The sequence below is a fragment of the Panicum hallii genome, chromosome 4 (assembly GCF_002211085.1).
Source record: "Panicum hallii strain FIL2 chromosome 4, PHallii_v3.1, whole genome shotgun sequence".
NCBI lineage: Eukaryota > Viridiplantae > Streptophyta > Magnoliopsida > Poales > Poaceae > Panicum > Panicum hallii.
This window is the reverse complement of record NC_038045.1, coordinates 1,601,820-1,620,747: the sequence shown is the minus strand read 5'-3', so window position 1 is coordinate 1,620,747 and position 18,928 is coordinate 1,601,820. Positions and strand designations below refer to the sequence as shown.

Sequence of the window (18,928 nt, the reverse complement as noted above, 5' to 3'; positions counted from 1 at the left end):
GTCGCAACTTGCTACCACGAAATGCAGATAAAGTATCTGAAAGATGTATATCTATATCTATAACTATCTGTGCACGAACGTCAACGCGATCGGGCTCCACTTGGCCGCGAGGTCGGAAGCGACGCAGACGCAACGCGAGACCCGCGTGATGGCGGCCTCACCGGCGGTCAGACGGCGGAGCAAGACGGCAGCCGAGTCGTCAGTGTAAATCCACCCGCTTCAAGTTCAAACCGCTGCCACGCCGTCCACTGGCCTAGAAAGAAACCCAGCTGCTCGAGACATGTTTGCTGAATTCACCAGAAACCGAAACGAATTTGAGTGAACGAAACTGACTGCGTACCGTCTCATCTGCAACTGCAACTGCAAGCAAGTTGGTGTGGGAGTATTTTTTTTTTCTTTTTGCACCGTACCGTTGATGAATCGATTTGGATGCTACAAACATACACAAAGCAGTACACATGTGCTAGATTACAAGAGAGAAAGAGAGGGCGAGGGAGAGAGAAATCTAACAACCAAGCTAATAATGGAAGGAAGACGGCGACGGCATCACGCCTCGCTGCAGGCGCTGCGGCTGGACACGCTGCGCATGGAGGCGCGGCCGATGGACTCATCGATCCGGTCGAGGCGGGGCCTCCAGGGCGCGGGCCGCGCCGGCGCCGCGGCGGGCTCCTTGGCCCCCCGCGGTGGCGCTGGCGCTGGCGCGGCGGCGGTGAAGAGCGCCTCGACGGGGTTGGGCGCGGGCGCGGCGGTGGCGCCACCCTTGCGCGCGAGGGCCGTGAGGCGGTTCATGAGGCAGGCGAGGTCGACGGCGGAGGACTCGGACTGGAACACCGAGTGCGGGAGCAGGAAGTAGACGGTGCCCGGCTGGAGCGGGTCGTCGGGGCGGAAGGGCCCCCGCCCGGGCTGCAGCAGGTGCGCCGACGAGCACAGCACGTAGCGCGGCGGGGACGGGGAGGAGGCGGCGGGGCCCTTGCCGGCGGAGGCGTCGCCGTAGCAGCCGGTGACGTGCGCGACGGTGACGACGCCGGGGCCGAGGAAGTCCTCGACGTAGCCGTTGGTGTGGATGACGCGGACCCCCGCGCACGGGCGCAGCGACGCCGACGCCGGCGACGAGAAGCCGCAGCCCATCGGGCTAGCTGCTGCTGCGCGGGTCCTGAGGGGGATGCTACTGCGGTGGACTCTGGAGCTCGGAAACTTGGGGAATTGGGAGCAGGGCGGAGACGGAGGAGACGATGGGGAGTTTATTTGCGAGCTTTCGCGGGCGGTTTACGACTTGAAGTCGGAGCCCGAGCCCGAGCCCGAGCCCCGTGGGGCCCAGCGCCACGTGTGGCTGACGCGTGGGGTCGTGGCGGGTGACTCGACGGTCGGGGATCGCTTGGCGTGCGGCAGACGGGTTAATCGATCCGATGGGTTGACTTGGCGGATTGGGAAGAAATCCGGATAACTTTCAGCTTATTTCGCACTAAAAAAATAATACACTTTCTCTATGACTATGTTTCTTGGCACATAAATACAAATTTAATGAAGTGATTTCTTTCATCCCATCATTATCCATGGATGGATAGATAAAAGACAACCATCGCCAAGTCGGTCGGCAGCGGCAGACTAGGGCACCAACCACACTCCACAGCAGCAGCACGTGCTCAGCTCCAATGGCGGCGACTCGCTGCGGCCGGCCTTCTTCTACCGCCGGCCGGTAAACTGCATTGCAAGCTCGTGATTCAATTCAAACTTGCTTATGAAGACGGCTTTTGCTCCTTGGGCATCCTGGCTCCAGGGTCACCTGCTCCAACTTCAGCTTCTCCACCTCGCTGGCAAACACAGCCTCCGCAGGCTGCGTGCAGCCGGTGCAGTTCGCCTGGGTACAGAAAAATTAAAACGAATCACCGTCATCAGAGGCTCGGAGCAACAATGCAGGCTAGTAGCTTTTATCATCAAAGGCGGCATCTGCTGCTTCCTCCTTCAGAATGTCCTTTTTACTTCGGTGGAATCGATTCTTTTTTGGAAAAAGAAGAAGATAAAACAAGCTGGCAAATTCCTCTAACCCTTGATCATGAGATAAGCAAGCACAGTACCTTGACTGACATGACAAAATGACCGCCGCATTTCAGGAAATACGAGGCGTTGAGGGATAAGATCCTAGCCTGCAGGAAAGGGCGTCAAATGGAAAGTTTAGAAAACCTGATCATAAGTCCCATCCACATCGTCCTTACACGGGGCATCATGGCACTGTACACAATACGGGCCAATTAAAGCTCAAGCTGGACAATCAGCATCAGTGGGAAAAAAAAGGAAAAACAGATAGGCATTATCAGGGCAGAATTCGTGTGATGGGGGATGGGGCGCAGACTTACAATTAAGGCATGCAATAGTACCAGCAGTACAACACCAACAAGACAAATATGGTCCAAAATTGCACTCGAAGTTGTGATCTAAGCATTGGCAAGTGACTTGCAGTACCAGGTACATATCAAATTAAATTGGGAAAATCAAAGGAACCAAAAAGGTCTAACCCTGTAGATATTTCTATGTACAAAATTGTCAAACAAAGGAAGTCAAGGCCGTAAAAGTGCCAAATGTGATGCATCCCCCCACAAAGAAGCAAACAAAAATATAAAACGGACTGATGCAGACCAAATAAAACTGAAAAATATATCTTTTAAGTCTATATAACTATATAAAAAAGTAATATGGTAAAAATAATTGCCATCCACCATGTACAAATTAACCTTCCAAATTGAAGGCTGCAAAGAAAAACGTGGGGCACATAAACATCCAGATACAACACAACCTTTTAGTTTCGTTTAAGAAAACAACTTTTTAGTGAACATTGGAGTAGGAATTAAAAGGTTGCATCCCGTCCAATATGATGATAAAATACAAATGGCAAAAAGAAAAAGAAGGGTTAACGATCAGCATTTGGCCATAAGCGCATCAGAAACTCGAATTTGTATCATCCATTGTGATGTCCTGAAGGGGAATCCGAGTATGCTCATCATCTGCTGAGTCCCAATATCACCACGAAAAGACATCAAGCCGAGCACAAAAGTACCCGTGTGAGATGGCTGCATACCTGGTCCGGCTGTGCGACATCAGAGAAGATAACATCAACCATGCCGACCAACATCCGGTACCTTGCCGGGTGCCTGGCATCCTCAATAATGGGGATCACATTGGTCCTCTTCTTGGCCATATTGACAAGGTCCCTTCCACTCCTGTGAGAGAGCTCAACAGCATAGACCAACCCTTCCTGCAAATGTGACAAAAGTCATTCAGAAAACAGTAAACCAAGAAACTGATCAACACATGAAACAGGTGACAGCACAATCTCTCACCGGTCCAACAATATCAGAGACATGAGACACGGTTGTTCCTGATGGCACCAAGGTAGAGCACCCGTTGGCCAGGAGCCTAAATTTTTGCAAACATATCATAAATTATGAAAGCAACAGAGAAGACTTTTTTTCATTTACTGAAAGGGCAAGATAGCTAATGCGTGTTCAGATTCAGACTAAGTAAACAGGCGTACAATCCAGATGTTTGTCAACGCCGCCAAGCACAGCAGCAGCCAGCTTGGATCGGAAGGGGTTCCACACCCTGTACTCGACCTTTGTCGAGTCCTCTTTCTGCAATGCCGAAACAACCAAACAACAAGAGATGATCATACACGAGCAGCTGGTGCCATATAGTTGCTGAAATAAACCTTCAAATTTGACATATATCCATGGATCTAAAATAACATTGGCGACTGATAGATAAACCACCTTAGTTTCCACCCAAATTGCACAACAAATTGTGAAACAGAGAGAGAGAGAGAGAGAGAGAGAGAGAGAGAGAGAGATGAAGCATCGGCAAGGACCTGGACGGAGACGCGCTTCTCGCCGTAGACGGACTCGGCGGGGCACATGTTCCTGGTGCAGAGCGCGTCCTCCTTGGCCCTGGAGATGAAAACGCCGCTATGCCTGTGCGGCTCCACCACCACCTTGCTCCCGCCCTTCATGCCGCCGACTTTACGGCTGCCGACCGGCGTCCTGCCTCCAGGCCTCCTACCCCTGGTGTCCGCTCTCCCCGGGCCGTCCCTACCCCCTCCCCTCCGGCCGCCGCGGTCTCCGCCATTGCCTCCGCCTCCCCCGAAGCCGCGGCCTCCGCCGTCGCCTCTTCCTCCTACCCTCCCGCCGCGTCGTCTTACGGTAAGGGAAACATCAAGTCAGACAGATCGAGGAATTGAGCGGTAAGGCGTATGACGTTATTACATACTCGAATTTGCAGCATGTATGACGTTTGACACCATGGTTTCGGTTGCTAGCTTGCCTCGTAGTGGTGGCCTCATGGTGGTGACTGGTGATTCGTCGACGATCACCTCGTACCGCCGCCGCCACTGAGGTGGAGGGTTTAGAATTTTTTTTCTTTTACCCTTTTTTTATGCGGGTTTAGGGTTTTAGCTCTATAAATAAATAAACAAGCACGCCGAACAAAAATTACACATGCGCAAGTTTCATTCCATACCGCTTTGGGCCACAAATGCGCTCATGGGCCTTGTGTTTCGGTCCGGCCGAAGAGGCCCTTGAGCAAGATTACACTCGTCTTTCCGGCCCATGCTAACAGCAGCAAACAACAGCTGATGAGCTTATTTGTGCAAAAAGAAGTAATACGTGATACAGCCCAATTCATCAGCAGCCCTGCAGAAGCATCAACAGCAATTCATACATCACACTGGACCAATGTTTACACCGGCAAAATTTTCTGGCAAATATCCTAGTCCAGCCATCATCAGTAATCTACCGGAGTGAGAGCAGCAGCAGGTGGCACCATCTGATCCGACAGGATTAGAGTCATATCTGCATCATGGTGCTTCCGCTTCCATCACCTAATGGATTCCGTCAACAAGTACATCCCCTACACTGCTCACCTAGTACCAAGGCGGCGCTGACACAGCAGCACTCGGAGGGAGAACGAAAATGACTGTTAACACCTCCAATATGCTGCTCAGATGATGGTGAAATTTGAGAATATGTTCATCAGGTTGTCGAGGGCCTCGGGATAGAACTTGCGTGCGAACAGGTAGCAGGGCCGCTTCATGCCGTTCCACATGCACGGTCTTCTCTGCGCTACATGCTGCAAGATGATGATGATAATGGCGTATTAGATCTTCCAGGAAAAAAGGAATACCTCATTTGTTTAAGTTGACCATGATTGGGAATGGGTCAAGCTAAGGGGCAAATTACCTTTGCATTGCTGCTAACGTGAACGCTCTCATCAATGGACTGCAATCGTTTGCAAAGTTATTAGTTAAATCCCAAACTTATGAATTGTTTGCCCCTATAGGCAACGGGCATAACAAAGAGCTTACTGAGATGTTCTTGAGCAGCTCGAAGCTTGTATCAACAGCCCTATAGGCTTTAGGATGCCATTTCCCTTCGGACCAATCTACATGTGTCACTGACCAATTTGCAATTCCAGTCGGATCAGCCATCTGCAGCCACAAATACAAATGAAATGTTATTCTGTAGTTTTCCTTTAAATAAAATGGTATTGGCTAGTCAGAGAGAAAAAAGCTCATTTAGAAGGTTCTGAATACGTACATTAAAGAGAGTTGGCAAGTAGTGCTCATCAGAATAGCAGTTGTGCCATTCATTGCCTGGCTGTAAAGTGGCAATCACAATATCAGCGACGGCATACACATCAAGAAAGAGGGATAATGCACCTAATTTATCCATTGGACTATCATTAACACACAAATGCTATGTACTATGTGCTAAGATCTGATATATTACATAACTATATAGGCTGAAACAAGCAGCTTCTGAAAGAAAATTGTTTTTGTCTTCTTTTTTCCCTAGCAATCAGCTACTAGCTGTCTGAGGATGTTGGAAACTCTGCATGCTATACACGAAAATTAATTCGAAAATGCTTTTACTAAGACAAGGTGTCCTAGAAAGTTATTTCTTTTTCAGGGTGGGAAGAAAGGGACCACCTTACAGTAGCGCTTGAACTTCCCATAGTAAAGGGTGTCAGCGAGAATAAGAACTGCATGCTGCCGTTTCACTGTGAACCACTGCAAGAGAAGAATACATTAGGGTTTTGGAGGTTAAATCATGGGATGCCATAACAGCTGTTACAAGTAGTTGACGGTGGAAGGCAAGAGGATTATTTTAAGTCATAGTAATTACCCTAAAAAAATTAAGTCAACAGACAAGACAAAAATGAAGCACGTGTTTGTAACCATAAAATTCCACTTTCTAGGGAGACCAGTCATATGAAATCATCACCTGTGCACCTTTTCTCCAATCTCTCTTCACAATTTCAGGTAGCATATGGTCAGAATATCTACCAGCTCCATGTGGACCAGGATCGTCAAAACTGTGGGGAAAAAAATTGGAATGTCAATAGTGAAACTATTGTGCTTATTAAAAATCATATATTCAAGGAAAAAACATATCTTAAATCAACATGTTGCTTTATGTAACCTTCACTCCTTCAGTATTTCACTTACCAGTCAACAAAGCTGACATTTGTCTCCATGAGATAACTATATATATAATCAAAGTTATGAAGTGGCACACAACTGCAGTTAAAATGAAGTGTTAGGATGGGGACCTATCAGTCAAATTTAGATGGGGACAAACAAAAATGATTAACCTCTCAGAAAGCAAGACAAAATGCTGGTTTTCAGGATCTTGTACGGCATGAGCCAAGAGCCTCTTTTCAGCATCAACCATAGAAATGGTACCCCAGATTACCTGAAAGAAAATTGAAAATTATATTCTAGAACAATTTAAGACTTTGACATTTAAATAATCTCGGACACGATTGCTGTAGGCAAGTAGTACAGGCCATGATAGATACAGGTGATTATTCAACAACATTAATAAATCCTGGTTCTTACTTTGCAAACTATATTCATCCTGTTAAAATATGGTGTTCTACAATCAATAGAGATGGCAGTCGGAGAGAAAATCAGCAAACACCATATTTCTTTTTTTCAAAATCACTCTATACTATAGAGAAATTTAGCAAATATTTTCTGCAAAAATCAACTAGGATAAAAGAAATGAGTACAGGTTCAAGCCAATCCTTTTTTTTTGAAAAAGGAATAGTTCCGGCCTCTGCGACGCACACAGCCTGATTCTTACATCATTCTCAGCATAAGCACTGAGGATACATAAATTAAAACGAAAAGATCACACACAATATGAGAAAAATTGAAAGCAAAGTCTATTATTGCTTCTCCATCCGTTTTTAAGCCAATCCTAGTTAGTTACCTTTTCACTTCGAATATCCCTGCCAGCAAATATTGGACTTGAATGAATCGACCTATCTCTTGATGCATGTACATATATGGAGTATCTGTCTTCATGTCCCTGAAAGAAACCCGAGTGGCTAGAATTGGTACTCATACACACCCAGCTGAGAAAGTGACTACGAACAAATCCTGATTCTTACATGGGATTGTGTATCAAATTGAATTCATTTTCAAGATAAAATACACATTATAATAAACAATTTATTTTCCTAATAGGAGAAAATATTAGTGCTACATTATGAAATACAACCATTGAGATATTAGTTAGTTCTGCTAAGACTAGATTTCTACCTAGTACCTAGACGTGTATTTACTGTAATCTGCAAGTACTGCAAAAACCATACCATGAAGAACTTTTCCCAGAGCTTCTCAAAAGGCAATGAGCTGGGTGTCAAGAACATGAAAGCAATTTTTGGATTCTTTGACTGCACCGGCCGTGCCCGAATGATGTCTCTCATGATAGCACGAGCAGCGATCTCATCATCAGTGTATACCCTAGCAGGTTCTGGAGGAGGCCGAGAATCGCAGGCTTCTGATGGTACCAGATAACATGCTGTGTAATGCCGTGGAGTATAAAGATAGGCTCCGATGGCTACCGCACAGACAAAAGCAATCAAGACGATGATCCAGAGAGGCCTTCTAGATGAAGCCCTATTGCGTGGTGCCATGATGTAGCTATAAACAGGAAAGTAGGGCTTGCAACCTAAATTAGCAAGCTACAGCCATGCAATCATCCATAAGCACTCCTCTGATAAAACTGATCAGCATCCAAAAACCTGGAAAACACAAGGGAAAAAGATTTCAGTTTAATGCCTTCAGGCATTCACACACCCCTATTTTGTTGCAAAACGGTTCATATCTAGAACGGAAATCCATCGTATAACAAAAGGACACATTTAGAAGATGAACCCATTTCCAAGACGTACAATTGCACAAGAGTTCAGAAACTCCACAACATTGCACTAGGTTCAAACCAAAACTATATGTGTATATGCTAAGAATAGATTATAAGAGAGCAAATGCTAAAAAGATATTAATGGGAAGTGCCTGTAGATCAAATGTACAAAACTATATACTTGTTACCCAAAAAGCAAAAAACGAGCATCACTTACAAGTCAATTTTCTAGCTAACTTTAGGAGAATCTACAAATCATTCTGGGGCTACAAACCAAATGTCCAAAACCAGGACATTTGATGCTTTCACCTGGAATTTGCCAGTTCAAATCCACAAAAGAACTCCAAGCTGTTAGAGATATAAATACAAGCTCTCTAAGCATTTATCCGAGCTTTGTTCTTGTTGATTCGCATGGCCATGTACCAATTTCTAAGTTCTCTTCCTTGTCTATGTTCAAGTTACTTACATTTCCAGACAGCTGACAGCCACCCATCATTTTTCCCTTAGCACATCACAAGAAACCTTCCCCAAAACCCCCACAAAACCTCACCAATTAGTTAGCACCAGACGAACTCCAAAATGCCCAGGGGCGGACTTAGCTTGAGGCGCTGAACCAGCACCACCATGGCTAGGTTAACGATAAATTATCGAATCGATTACTAGGGCACCACGCAGCACACACAAGCCAACAGCTAGCTGGATGGTTGCGCGAAAAAAAAAGGTTCGAACTTGACTGCTCGCAGCCACATCGAAGAGGAGAAGAAGGTCCCTAAGATTCTAAGTACAGGGCCAGCTCCAAGAAAGGCAGGCTTGAGTCACTTACCAACGAAAGAAGAATCGATCCGAGTCAGTCCGGATGGGTGGAGCTCCACTCCACTCCACTTCACGCCACACCAGTCCAGCGGCGGGCGGGGAAGACGAGCGGGGCGGCGAGGTCGCCCGCGGCGAGGCACGGCACAGCACAGCACAGCTCGCCCCGGCGGCGCTACAGGGAGCAAGAGCACGGGAGCGATTGGTCCGGGTTATTGACGGGTTTGGGGGGGAGATCTACACGACGCGGTGATGGGGGAAAAGCACGGAAGAATATTGGTAGCAGCAGCAGTGGGGTGGAAAGGTTGGCCGGACAACACTGGACAAGACGACGCGAATCGCAAGGCTGATGTTGTGTGCTCTGTCCTGATGATTATTCTATTTCTGCCCTGATTTGTGTTCTGTGCTGGGTGGGTATCGTGTTGGCGTGCCTCCAGATACTTGGGATTTCCAGAAAAGAATTCTCGGCTGTTTTTGAGAAATAACTAAATAAGGAGGAGTTTTCTAAAAAAATGTTGTTTTGCAGAAAGTTTCTGTAGTTTCATGATGGTTTTGGAATATTCCCACCAGAAATAGTAGTGCCTCCAATCAAAAGGAATCAGCACTGACAGTCTTCTGAAATTGGTGCAGAGCTGTAGATTTTCTTTTTGCGCCATTTTTCCATTTTGAATTCCTGAGCACAAACGAATAATTTTGCGTTTATGAAGTGGGATATCAGTTCACAGTTCTTTCAAGGGGGTGTTCGGATCCCGAGCTAAACTTTAACCCATGTCACATCAAATGTTTCGTGAGTATTAAATATAGACTAATTAAAAACTAATTGCATATATGAAGGTTAATGTGTGAAATAAATCTATTAAGTTTAATTAATTCATGATTTGACGATGTGGTGCTACAGTAAACATGCGTTAATGATGGATTAATTAAATTTAATAGATTCGTCTCACGAAATAGCCTCGTAATTAGTTTTAAAATTAATCTATATTTAATAGTCCTAATTAGTAATAACTCCTAATAAGTAACCAGACATTCGATATAATAAGCACTAAAATTTAGCCTAACACCCCCTCAATCAAGTTTTGGCAGTATCGAATAAGTTTGCGAGAAGTCCATTTCAAAAGGGAGTACATAAGAAGACTCGAGACCTAGGTGCACTCGTGTTTCTTCGATCTGAACTTTGGTCTCCACTAGTAGACCACTAGCTAGCAAAAAGATAGCCTAGTTGTGTTGTGGAGCCAGTTCAGGGTTCAGACTTTGGGGCAGCTCACCCTGCGCTCTTACCTGCCTTGGGGCAGCTCAGAGATTCAGAATCAATACAAGTCTTGGGCTCCATTACAGAACCACAGAACTATGATCTCAAGAAGAAGTACCACACCAAACTAATAGTTCCCACAGCACCTCATCAAACACTAGTCTCAGTTGCAACTCCTCGAACCAACCATTACAGGAAGTGCAAACAGAGGAGCAGGGAACACAACCAGGCAGAGTCCTCCCTTTCAGACTCCAGCCTGATCAAAATCCTACATCTTTTTCTTCAGCAAACCTATACATAGATAACTAGATCCAACACTCCGCACCGGCACCGGCAACCTACTATCTTACGCCGATGAGTTACCTTAGCTGTTCATACGACCATACACTTTATTGCACCCTACTCTACCACGATCTCGGGCAGTTTCAGCATGGTGTGGCTGCAGCAGCTCCTCGTCCTGGGGCACTTCACGTAGCTCCTGCAGCACCGGCTGGTCTCCCTGGCGCACACAGCTTGCCAGCTCGAGCAGACGTCTTTCCCTTTGCTTCCGCAACCCTTATTGCTAGTCACGCTGCAACAGTTTCTGCTCCAACGGTCGGTGGGAGGTGGAACAGTGTCTTTCGCCTTCAGATGGTTCGTGCAGTCTTCCACCTTGTGTTCTTCACTGTGGTGGCTGCACTGGTTCTGATGATTGTGATTCTCATCAGGTAATGAACTGATTGAGATAGAGAATTCCTGAACTGTTGCAATCTTCTTCTCCAGGCCATGAGGTTCATGGCAGCAATGATTGTGGTGGAGCTGTAACTCGGCATGGCCATCCTTTTCTGATTCCTCAATCTCCCCATGGTCATGCTCATGCTCATGGCAGTGGTGTGTATCAGCAGGCTTCTGCTCAGCATGGCAGTGATGCTCGTGCTCATGATCATGGTCGTGGCAAGCATGCTCAACTATAGACTGTGAATGGTTATGATCTTCACAGTGGCTATGCTCATGCTCATGGCAAGCATGCTCACCTGCAGGATGTGAATGGTTGTCTTCTTCACAGTGGCTATGCTCATGCTCATGGCATGCGCTGTTGCTGTCAGAATGCTGTGAAGTAATGGTTTCTTTGCAGTGGCTATGGTCATTGTCATGGCAATCATGCTTGTTGATGAAGTGCTGGCTGCTCAGCTCCTTGCAGTGGTCATGGGTATGGCCATGATCATGGCAACCATGGTTTTCAATAAGCACCTGGTTGCCTGGCTCTTTGCAGTGCTTATGAGTATGTTCGTGGTCATGGCAAGCATGCTTTTCTGTAACCACCTGGTTGCTGGGCTCTTTGCAGTGGCTGTGGCTGTGGCCGTGATCATGGCAAGCATGCTTTTCTGTAGGCTGCTGGTTGCCCAGCTCTTTGCAGTGGGTGTGGCTATGACCATGATCATGACAACCATGCTTACCAGAAGACGATTCTTTGCAACTGCCTGTCGACTTGCACGGACCATCTGAGCAGTGGCCAGAAACACAATGCTTCTTTGCGTGTGATCCATGCTGTGAAGAGGCACAACATTTCTTTGCATTCCGACCGCCCTTGGATCTCAATAACAACATGCTGTACATGATCACCAGCAAGCATGTGCCCACATCTGCCAGGACGGCTGCCCAAATAAGTGGATGTCCCGCAATAGCAAGTCCAACAATTGCAAGCTTAGTAATCACTGAGAAGATGATGTTCACAATGATCGTCCGGTGTGTTCTCCGTGCCAGCTGGACAGCCTTTGGAATCCTGCGGATGTCATTCGACATCAGCGTAATGTGACTCGTCTCCATTGCAACAGCTGATCCAGATACACCCATTGAGACTCCAACATCAGCCTTAGCCAATGCTGGGGCATCATTCATGCCATCGCCAATCATCAGCGTAGGACCATATTTTGCCTTGAGTTCATCAACAATTCTCACTTTGTCCTCTGGGAGAAGTTCAGAGTGAACCTCGTCTAGGATGTTCCCAAGCTGGCAGAAGATAGAAGCAGCAAAAAGCCAAAAAAAAGTGATCAGATACTCTAAGGATGAGGAGACTGTGCAATGTCACATCACTAGCATGTCTGTACCTGGTTCTGTGCATATGCAGCTGCTACAGCACTATCCCCAGTAAGCATCACTGACTTGATACCCAGTGATCTTAGCTCCTTGATGGCTTCAGCTGATCCAGTTCGGCAGGAATCCGACAGACTAAATACTCCAATCAATTCCTTTTTGCAGGCGACATATCCAATAGTAACCCTCTTCATGTCTTTCATGTCCGGAACTAAAGCAAAGAAAGGGGCACATAATTGTTCAAACGCTAAATACTGTGATTTTAGATAACAAAAAAACAAAATCCTTTTAAAATAACTAATACAATCAGGTTTTAGTAAGACAACCAAATGGGTTAAGGAAAAATACAGTCATCTTTCGAAAGTGACAATTGTTAATTAGTATTCCTGAAACAAAAACCTTTCTATGTAGTATGGAAATGTCTCCATTCATGCATGGCATGTGCTAGGTCTCTTATCTTTCAACAGGAAGTTTGGTGGCAACTAGACAACTAGTAACAGAACCTGTGGAAATATGGAGTTCATGTGTTTACCAACCTGTTTCACACGAGGCCCTTGACAAAATTCTTTTATTCCCAATATAAACTCCTTCCCCATCAATTTCACCATATATCCCCTCTCCAGGATAGATTTGGAACTCGGTAACATTATCAGATTTGGGTTCCACTGATTTTGATTGAGCATAGTCAACAAGCACGGATGCCATTGGGTGGCTTGATCTGCTTTCAATGCTTGAAACCCTGCAACAGCCACGGAACTCAGTATGTCAGTACACCCAAAGAAACCTTGTGCAATGCGCAATTTACAAACAATGCAACACTCACCAGTAAAGAAGTTGTTGTATGGGGACACGTCCACCAACTGCCTGGAATTCCTCGACAGAGAACTCTCCTCTAGTAATTGTACCGGTCTTGTCAAAAGCAGCAATTTTGATCTTCGCCAAGGATTCAAGGACATCCCCTCCTTTGATTAGGAGCCCTGTCCTTGCAGCCGTGAGTAGAGCGCAGAAGGTGGCAACTGGCGTCGACAGCACCAGAGCACATGGGCAAGCACTCACTAGAAGGACAAGGGCCAATTGAAACATGTGTTTGAGGTTGTGTGCTCTGATCACCACAGGGATCACTGCTACTGCCGCAGCCATGACAACAACAGCTGCAGGTGCAGTTTAAGATAACAGTAAGAAAAACATCTGAACCAACTTGACTTATTTTTCTAGTAATTATTTGCAGTAGGCATCTCAAAAGGAAAAATTGTAGCAAAATTAGCACTCATATCTTGCTTACCGGGTGTGTAGTACTTGGCGCATGTATCAATCAGCCTCTGTGTATTGGATCGACTGTTTTGTGCTTCTTCAACTAGCCTTGCCATTTTAGCCACTGCAGAGTTGTCAGCCATAGCAGTTGTCCTCACAGCAATATAGCCTGCCACATAACAATACAAATCACTACAAGATCAGTAGCTTATTCTAGGCATTTAAGACACGTCAGTTCAAGCTCTGTGAGATTTATTACCATCTATGTTGAGCGTGCCAGCCCAGACCTGGGACTCTGGCTGCTTTGCCACCGGGAAGGACTCCCCAGTGAGGGTACTCTCATCAACCTCACTCCGTCCATCGGCAACAACACCATCAATTGGGATGACTTCCCCAGCTTTGACAGCTATTACTGTATTGACCTTGACATCCTGAGCCGCAACCACTTGCCCAGTCTCTGCTAGAACAGCCTTTTGTGGTGTCATGCTCATTAGTGATGACATCCCAGCAGTCGCCTACATGTCAAGCAACACTTAATCAGAATTTTTTTTCTCAAATAAAAGATACAATTAGTGCCTACATGACACATGTTTACAAAATGTACGAGTGTTTATGAAACTAATATTTGCTTTTCTTACAACATATTGCTTTTGGTTGATGTTCATTAGGTTTTTTAATCTGCTTTACACATATGTATGAGTGTATATGCATGTTTTGAGTCCACTAGATATAAAACAAATTTGTCTTCACTTGAGACTTCCGAGAGTTTTCAGGTGGGCAGCAACACCATGCACTCAGCAGTACGCTAAATGGTGGTACAGTCAGCTAAATGGTGGACCTGACTCTGGTCCAAGCCATGACTCAAATGGCAGACCAAAAACTGTTTATGGTCCATCAGTAGGGATAGTGCGCATCCAAATCAAACAACCATGCAACGTCACATCAGTTCGAGCATGTGCTTACAAAATCTGATACGTCAAGAACAATTAGATCCTTCTCTGATTTGTGGTTCATTTGTGGCTTCTGTAATCCTGCATCTATTATTACTGCTTAGGCAAAATAAACTGCTGAAAGAGATGGAAAGACCTTGTGGCTCGCCCTGGTCTCAAGCCATTCAGCTGTGGTGAATAGGAAAACAATGAACCCAGCCTCAGAGAAGTCCTTCAGAGCTATTGCCCCAGAAACTGTAAAGAGAGCAAATAAGACATTTGAAACTTCAATTTAGCATACAATCCATCTACCAGAATTCCAAGCATTCATGCCATGGCAGAACCCAAAAGCAAGTGTTATAAATGCATTCCAGGCAATCATGCCATAGCAGAACCCAAAAATAAGTGTTACAGATGCAATAACAAGGAAAAAGCCTATGTGATGGAAAGATAGCATGGGCCATCCTAGGTGAGAAGGTAGTGCCAACAAGGAAAGGTGGTGATAACTATACATACAGACCACAAGCTGTTGTGTGAGATTCCTTGATAAGTTTCATATGTATATTGGGATAGAGTTATCTTGATACCAAAAACAAAATCTCTAGAAAGTATGATTCGAACAATACTTTTCTTCCTCCGAAAGGAATACGGTTCCTATTAAGGTCGCATCACCGGACTAAAGAAAAAGCATTGTTCTGTTCATTTAGCATATGCATTAGCAACACAGCAACAGTATCCCTTTAAAGCATAGGAAAGTGGAGGTCCCTCCAGAACCTAATGTGAAGGGAAAAGATTGGGCAAGTGAGACATAAAATTTTTGGGTGCCGGATCGGTTCTGCTTTCCCACTAATGAGCCATCATATTGGTCCTGGCAAAAACAATTTGCATGGCTCCTTTTTTTTTTAACAACACGTCTGCCACATGGACAGATATGTTAGTGGCAGCATTATTGACCCCAAAGTGCGGGTATCTGTCATGGTTTGTATGAGCAGTAGAAGATTATGAAATAATAAAACTGAGCAAGTTTACTAGGTTCAGCAGATACTTTATTTTTATATGATTCAATTGAGGAATGATTCTCAGTTGCAGATTTAAATATTAAATTCGCATTAACTAAGTCTTTTGAATCTAGCGATATATATTTATTTTTATCCTCAAACAAAGACCGATTCAATCGAAGGAAGCATCATTCATGTAAACCTGTGAACCAGAGGCACTTCTTTACCTGCAATCAGCATGAGTATGTTGACATCAAGGGTGAGCCTCCGGGCAGCTGCAATGCTTCTCAGAACGATCGGTGGCAAGCCGGCAGCCACCGCCCCCAGTGCAAACCATCTCAGGGGACGCCAGAAGTGCTCGAACAGTGATACGAGCAGACAAGCTCCGCAGATAAGAACGTATGGGCTGGGCCATTTGTTCGTTAACTTCTCTGTGCCGCTGCCGTAAGCTCGAACAGATGCGTCAAGCCTTGCCTGGTTCAGCACCTTGACTGGAAACACCAAAGATGAAATCAAGCAAGGTCCACAGCGGTTCATAGAACATGAGTTGTTGTGTAAGAGGTCACATAAAAGAAATTGGAGGAATGGTTAAAATCACAGCGAAAAATTCACACGAATGGCACATGCAGCATGCAGTCTAGAGTCAACTCTGGTCTCCATGCAGAGTCACTAGGTACTAATCTGCTGTTGAACCCCCCGTGACTCAAGTCAAATTCTAAGATTGGATTTCTGCATACTCGGGTCGGGTCCACCACCGAACTTCTCGTATACCGATGCAGGGTTTTCAATTGATCAATGATCAGATATCGTAATCGAAATTGATAAGGACTGGAAATCACTACCGTGACGCTGACGCCAAATATGATGAGCCGTTTGATTCACGGCCCCTTCTGACTGGTCCCCAGAATCAACGCAAATAACAAAAAAAAATCCCACATTTGATTGATCGATGCATCAAAATTGAAGATAATTCGTTCAGAAAAAGGGTACTCTTTTCCCCTTGGGGAAGGAGGAGAAGAAGAATACGAAAGGAAGAAACGAACTTTGCGTGATTCCTTTGTGGAGCCAACATATCCTTGGGCTGCTGAGCGGCGTGAACCAGGAGTTCTTTCTTAGGGAAAGAAACAAGGAAAGCGTCCCGGAAGGGACGGACGATTGCGTGCTGGGTTCGCGGTCGCGGCGGCATTCAATCAAAGGTCTGATAGGGTCGCAGCAGCCTCGCGTTGCTATCCGGAGATCGGGCCCTGGTTTTCGTCGCCGCCGGGGGTAGTTGGGCAGGACTCGGTCGGAGGTGGGTCTACTCTAGTCAGAGTCCCCGCCCCCATACAGTGGAATTCATCAGCACATGATGATCGAGCGGCATTATTTCTTCAGTGATCCCGCACGAACGGCAAAGATCCCCCAGCAAGAGCAAGCGAGACATAGGGGGGAATTTTTCTTCTGAATATCAGATGAGCAACCGGCGGCGAGGAATTGGCGAATTGCGCACCGGTGGCAGGATGAGGGGGAGGAGGATCGGTTGGGCTCCGTACCTATCTGCGCCGGGGGCGTGGCGTCGGCGTCGTGGACGACGATGACGGTGCGGGAGGGGACGATGACGGTGACCTTGCGTACGCCCGGCAGCGGGTCGAGGAGCTTCTCGACGAGCGGCACCTCGGAGGGGCAGCAGATCCCCAGCACGTCGAAGTAGGTCTTCTGGGCCTTGCCGCCGGCCGAGCCCGGCGGCGGCGGAGGCGGCTGTGGCGCGTCCCCCATATCTGCTCTGCTCTGCTCCGCTCCTTCCTTCAGCGGTCGTCGGCCGCCTCGGTGTCGGCGTGTCCTCGGGATAAAAATGCCTCTGGAGGCGCGGCAAGCAGCAGCCCGGACGACGCACCTGCAGCACGCGGGACGGCGCGGGGGGGAGAAGAAGGTAGAAGGGGGCACGCACGAGGGGGAGCGGCGCTCTTGGCGTGGCGGCCGGCGCGGTCGCGGTGGGTGGGCGCGTTAAAGTAGCAGACCAGCCCGCCGCCTGCTTTGCCGCCGCGCGACCCGGGGGGTGTGTGGGCGCGGGAGGACCCAGCGACCGTTTCGGGACTGGACAGAGACCAGGGCGGCCGCGAGATGGGCGGCGGTTGCTAGATGGAGGGAGGGGAAAGCTAGCTGGTGCTAGTAGAGGCAAGTGATCGTCGGAGGAGGAGGAGGTTGTGGGTGGCGTGTGGGTTGTGATGTCGTTCGGTTCGGGGCGTCGGGGAGGCGGCCGGGTATTTATGGAGGGAGCCCAGCCCATGGGGTGTGGTGGGGCGGCGGGTCATTGGGCGGTGACGCGCCGGGCACTGCCATGGCACACCCTGCTGCGCTGCGCCGGGATGTTTCAGGCCGGCCGGGAAGGGAAGGAGATGGATGCGTGCGCGCTTGGCAACGAAGGATCAGCTTCGACGCGCCGGGAAAGGGGAAGGCCACGGCAAAAGTCGACGAGGATGGATTGGCTCCGATGCTGCGCCATTGTCATTGCGCGCCGATCGCTCCGTGTGGTGCCCGCGGTGTCGCCGCGCGCCGCGTTGCTTGCTTTATTGCTTTCTGTTAGCTTAACCCAGCGTCACGTCCTTAATCCGTTGGGTGCTGGGTAGAAACGTAGCAGGTCGGGGCACGTCGGTTGACGCGCTGGATTTCTCGTAGAGACTAGTTACCTTGTTCGTCAGGCAACGGATCGGAACACACACACGTCTGTAAAGTAGCAGTAATCAAGGATCGAGACAGCAGCCATCAGCCTGCCACGACATGGCACGCTGCCGCAGAGTAAACTAGAAGAAGAAGAAGAAAGGCAATTCTGCATTCCGCGTTTGCGGTAGCAAACTTGAGCTCGCATGCATGAACTGAAGCACGATGTGGATGGATGGCTGGCCCGAGCAGCCAGCTCCAGGAGAGCCCGGACACGCCACGTGTGCAGTGGGCAGGCTACATCTGTGAGGCATGCACGCTCGGTACGGTCGACCTGGGTAGGTAGGCCGTTCCGTTCGCTTCGCTCCCCCGCACGCACCTGGAGACGGGTGCAGCCGAGTACGTGACGACGTACAGTGGGGGGTACGTACGTGCAGGGATAATAATATAATATTAGATTAATGACCGGTGCCGCTCGCTTTTGCATGGCGCGTGGGCCCGGACCGGCCGGCGGGCGTCTAATTAATCAACTGAAACTTGATCGGATACATATACATATATATCGTGCCTGCAAACTTAATTAGCATCATACTAAATGGAAAAAGTTCATATTACCCCTCTGAACTCCTGCGAAAGTCTGAGTTAGCAAAATCGGACCCATTCTAACAACAAGTGAGAGGTGGTTTCCGGCTGACGTAGCGATGATGTGGCAAGTGGCGTGTTTTATTTCCTTATTAGTTCAACTGGCGTCTTTTATTTCCTCGAAACACCTCCAAGCGG

At 47.5% G+C, this 18,928-nt stretch overlaps 3 protein-coding genes, 1 non-coding gene and 1 pseudogene across 6 annotated transcripts; all 5 read right to left on the bottom strand.

Annotated features, from left to right (window-relative positions):
* Positions 1 to 375: 375 nt before the first annotated feature.
* Positions 376 to 1,311, bottom strand: LOC112889952. Its single transcript, XM_025956759.1, has one exon. The coding sequence runs from the start codon at positions 1,126 to 1,128 to the stop codon at positions 547 to 549; it is 582 nt and encodes a 193-aa protein (XP_025812544.1). The 5' UTR covers positions 1,129 to 1,311; the 3' UTR covers positions 376 to 546.
* A 227-nt stretch (positions 1,312 to 1,538) lies between these two features.
* Positions 1,539 to 4,479, bottom strand: LOC112890051 (annotated as a pseudogene).
* Positions 2,931 to 3,005, bottom strand: LOC112891228. The gene has a single exon (XR_003228456.1). It is a non-coding gene; the product is annotated as a small nucleolar RNA snoR60 (small nucleolar RNA).
* A 155-nt stretch (positions 4,480 to 4,634) lies between the features above and the next one.
* Positions 4,635 to 9,387, bottom strand: LOC112890050. Its single transcript, XM_025956879.1, has 11 exons — positions 9,022 to 9,387; positions 7,648 to 8,079; positions 7,263 to 7,361; positions 6,640 to 6,740; positions 6,494 to 6,565; positions 6,270 to 6,360; positions 5,975 to 6,055; positions 5,583 to 5,642; positions 5,351 to 5,473; positions 5,226 to 5,264; positions 4,635 to 5,115 (listed from the first exon to the last, which is right to left on the bottom strand). Exons 2-11 carry the CDS (start codon positions 7,969 to 7,971, stop codon positions 4,987 to 4,989), a joined length of 1,119 nt encoding a protein of 372 aa, XP_025812664.1. The 5' UTR covers positions 7,972 to 8,079; positions 9,022 to 9,387; the 3' UTR covers positions 4,635 to 4,986.
* A 970-nt stretch (positions 9,388 to 10,357) lies between these two features.
* On the bottom strand, positions 10,358 to 17,744 carry LOC112888693 (cadmium/zinc-transporting ATPase HMA2-like). 3 transcript variants are annotated; one of them, XM_025954980.1, is made up of 9 exons: positions 17,044 to 17,744; positions 15,739 to 16,002; positions 14,671 to 14,768; positions 13,844 to 14,099; positions 13,616 to 13,753; positions 13,157 to 13,484; positions 12,870 to 13,072; positions 12,348 to 12,544; positions 10,358 to 12,249 (listed from the first exon to the last, which is right to left on the bottom strand). In XM_025954980.1, exons 1-9 carry the CDS (start codon positions 17,264 to 17,266, stop codon positions 10,660 to 10,662), a joined length of 3,297 nt encoding a protein of 1,098 aa, XP_025810765.1. In that variant the 5' UTR covers positions 17,267 to 17,744; the 3' UTR covers positions 10,358 to 10,659. The 3 variants fall into 3 exon arrangements, with proteins under 3 accessions (XP_025810765.1, XP_025810767.1, XP_025810766.1); XM_025954982.1 differs by lacking the exons at positions 14,671 to 14,768; positions 17,044 to 17,744 and having other exon boundaries at positions 15,739 to 15,868; XM_025954981.1 differs by lacking the exons at positions 14,671 to 14,768; positions 15,739 to 16,002; positions 17,044 to 17,744 and adding an exon at positions 14,548 to 14,613.
* Between the last annotated feature and the right edge of the window lie 1,184 nt (positions 17,745 to 18,928).

Coding starts and splice junctions, on each gene's coding strand:
- LOC112888693 (XM_025954980.1), bottom strand. CDS start 17,266: ATGGGGGACGCGCCACAGCCGCCTCCGCCGCCGCCGGGCTCGGCCGGC. Junction 16,003..17,043: donor CACGCCCCCGGCGCAGATAG/GTACGGAGCCCA, acceptor TGGTGTTTCCAG/TCAAGGTGCTGAACCAGGCA. Junction 14,100..14,670: donor AGACCAGGGCGAGCCACAAG/GTCTTTCCATCT, acceptor CTTGACATGTAG/GCGACTGCTGGGATGTCATC.
- LOC112889952 (XM_025956759.1), bottom strand. CDS start 1,128: ATGGGCTGCGGCTTCTCGTCGCCGGCGTCGGCGTCGCTGCGCCCGTGC.
- LOC112890050 (XM_025956879.1), bottom strand. CDS start 7,971: ATGGCACCACGCAATAGGGCTTCATCTAGAAGGCCTCTCTGGATCATC. Junction 7,362..7,647: donor TCTGGGAAAAGTTCTTCATG/GTATGGTTTTTG, acceptor GGTTTCTTTCAG/GGACATGAAGACAGATACTC. Junction 6,361..6,493: donor AATGTCAGCTTTGTTGACTG/GTAAGTGAAATA, acceptor TTTTCCCCACAG/TTTTGACGATCCTGGTCCAC.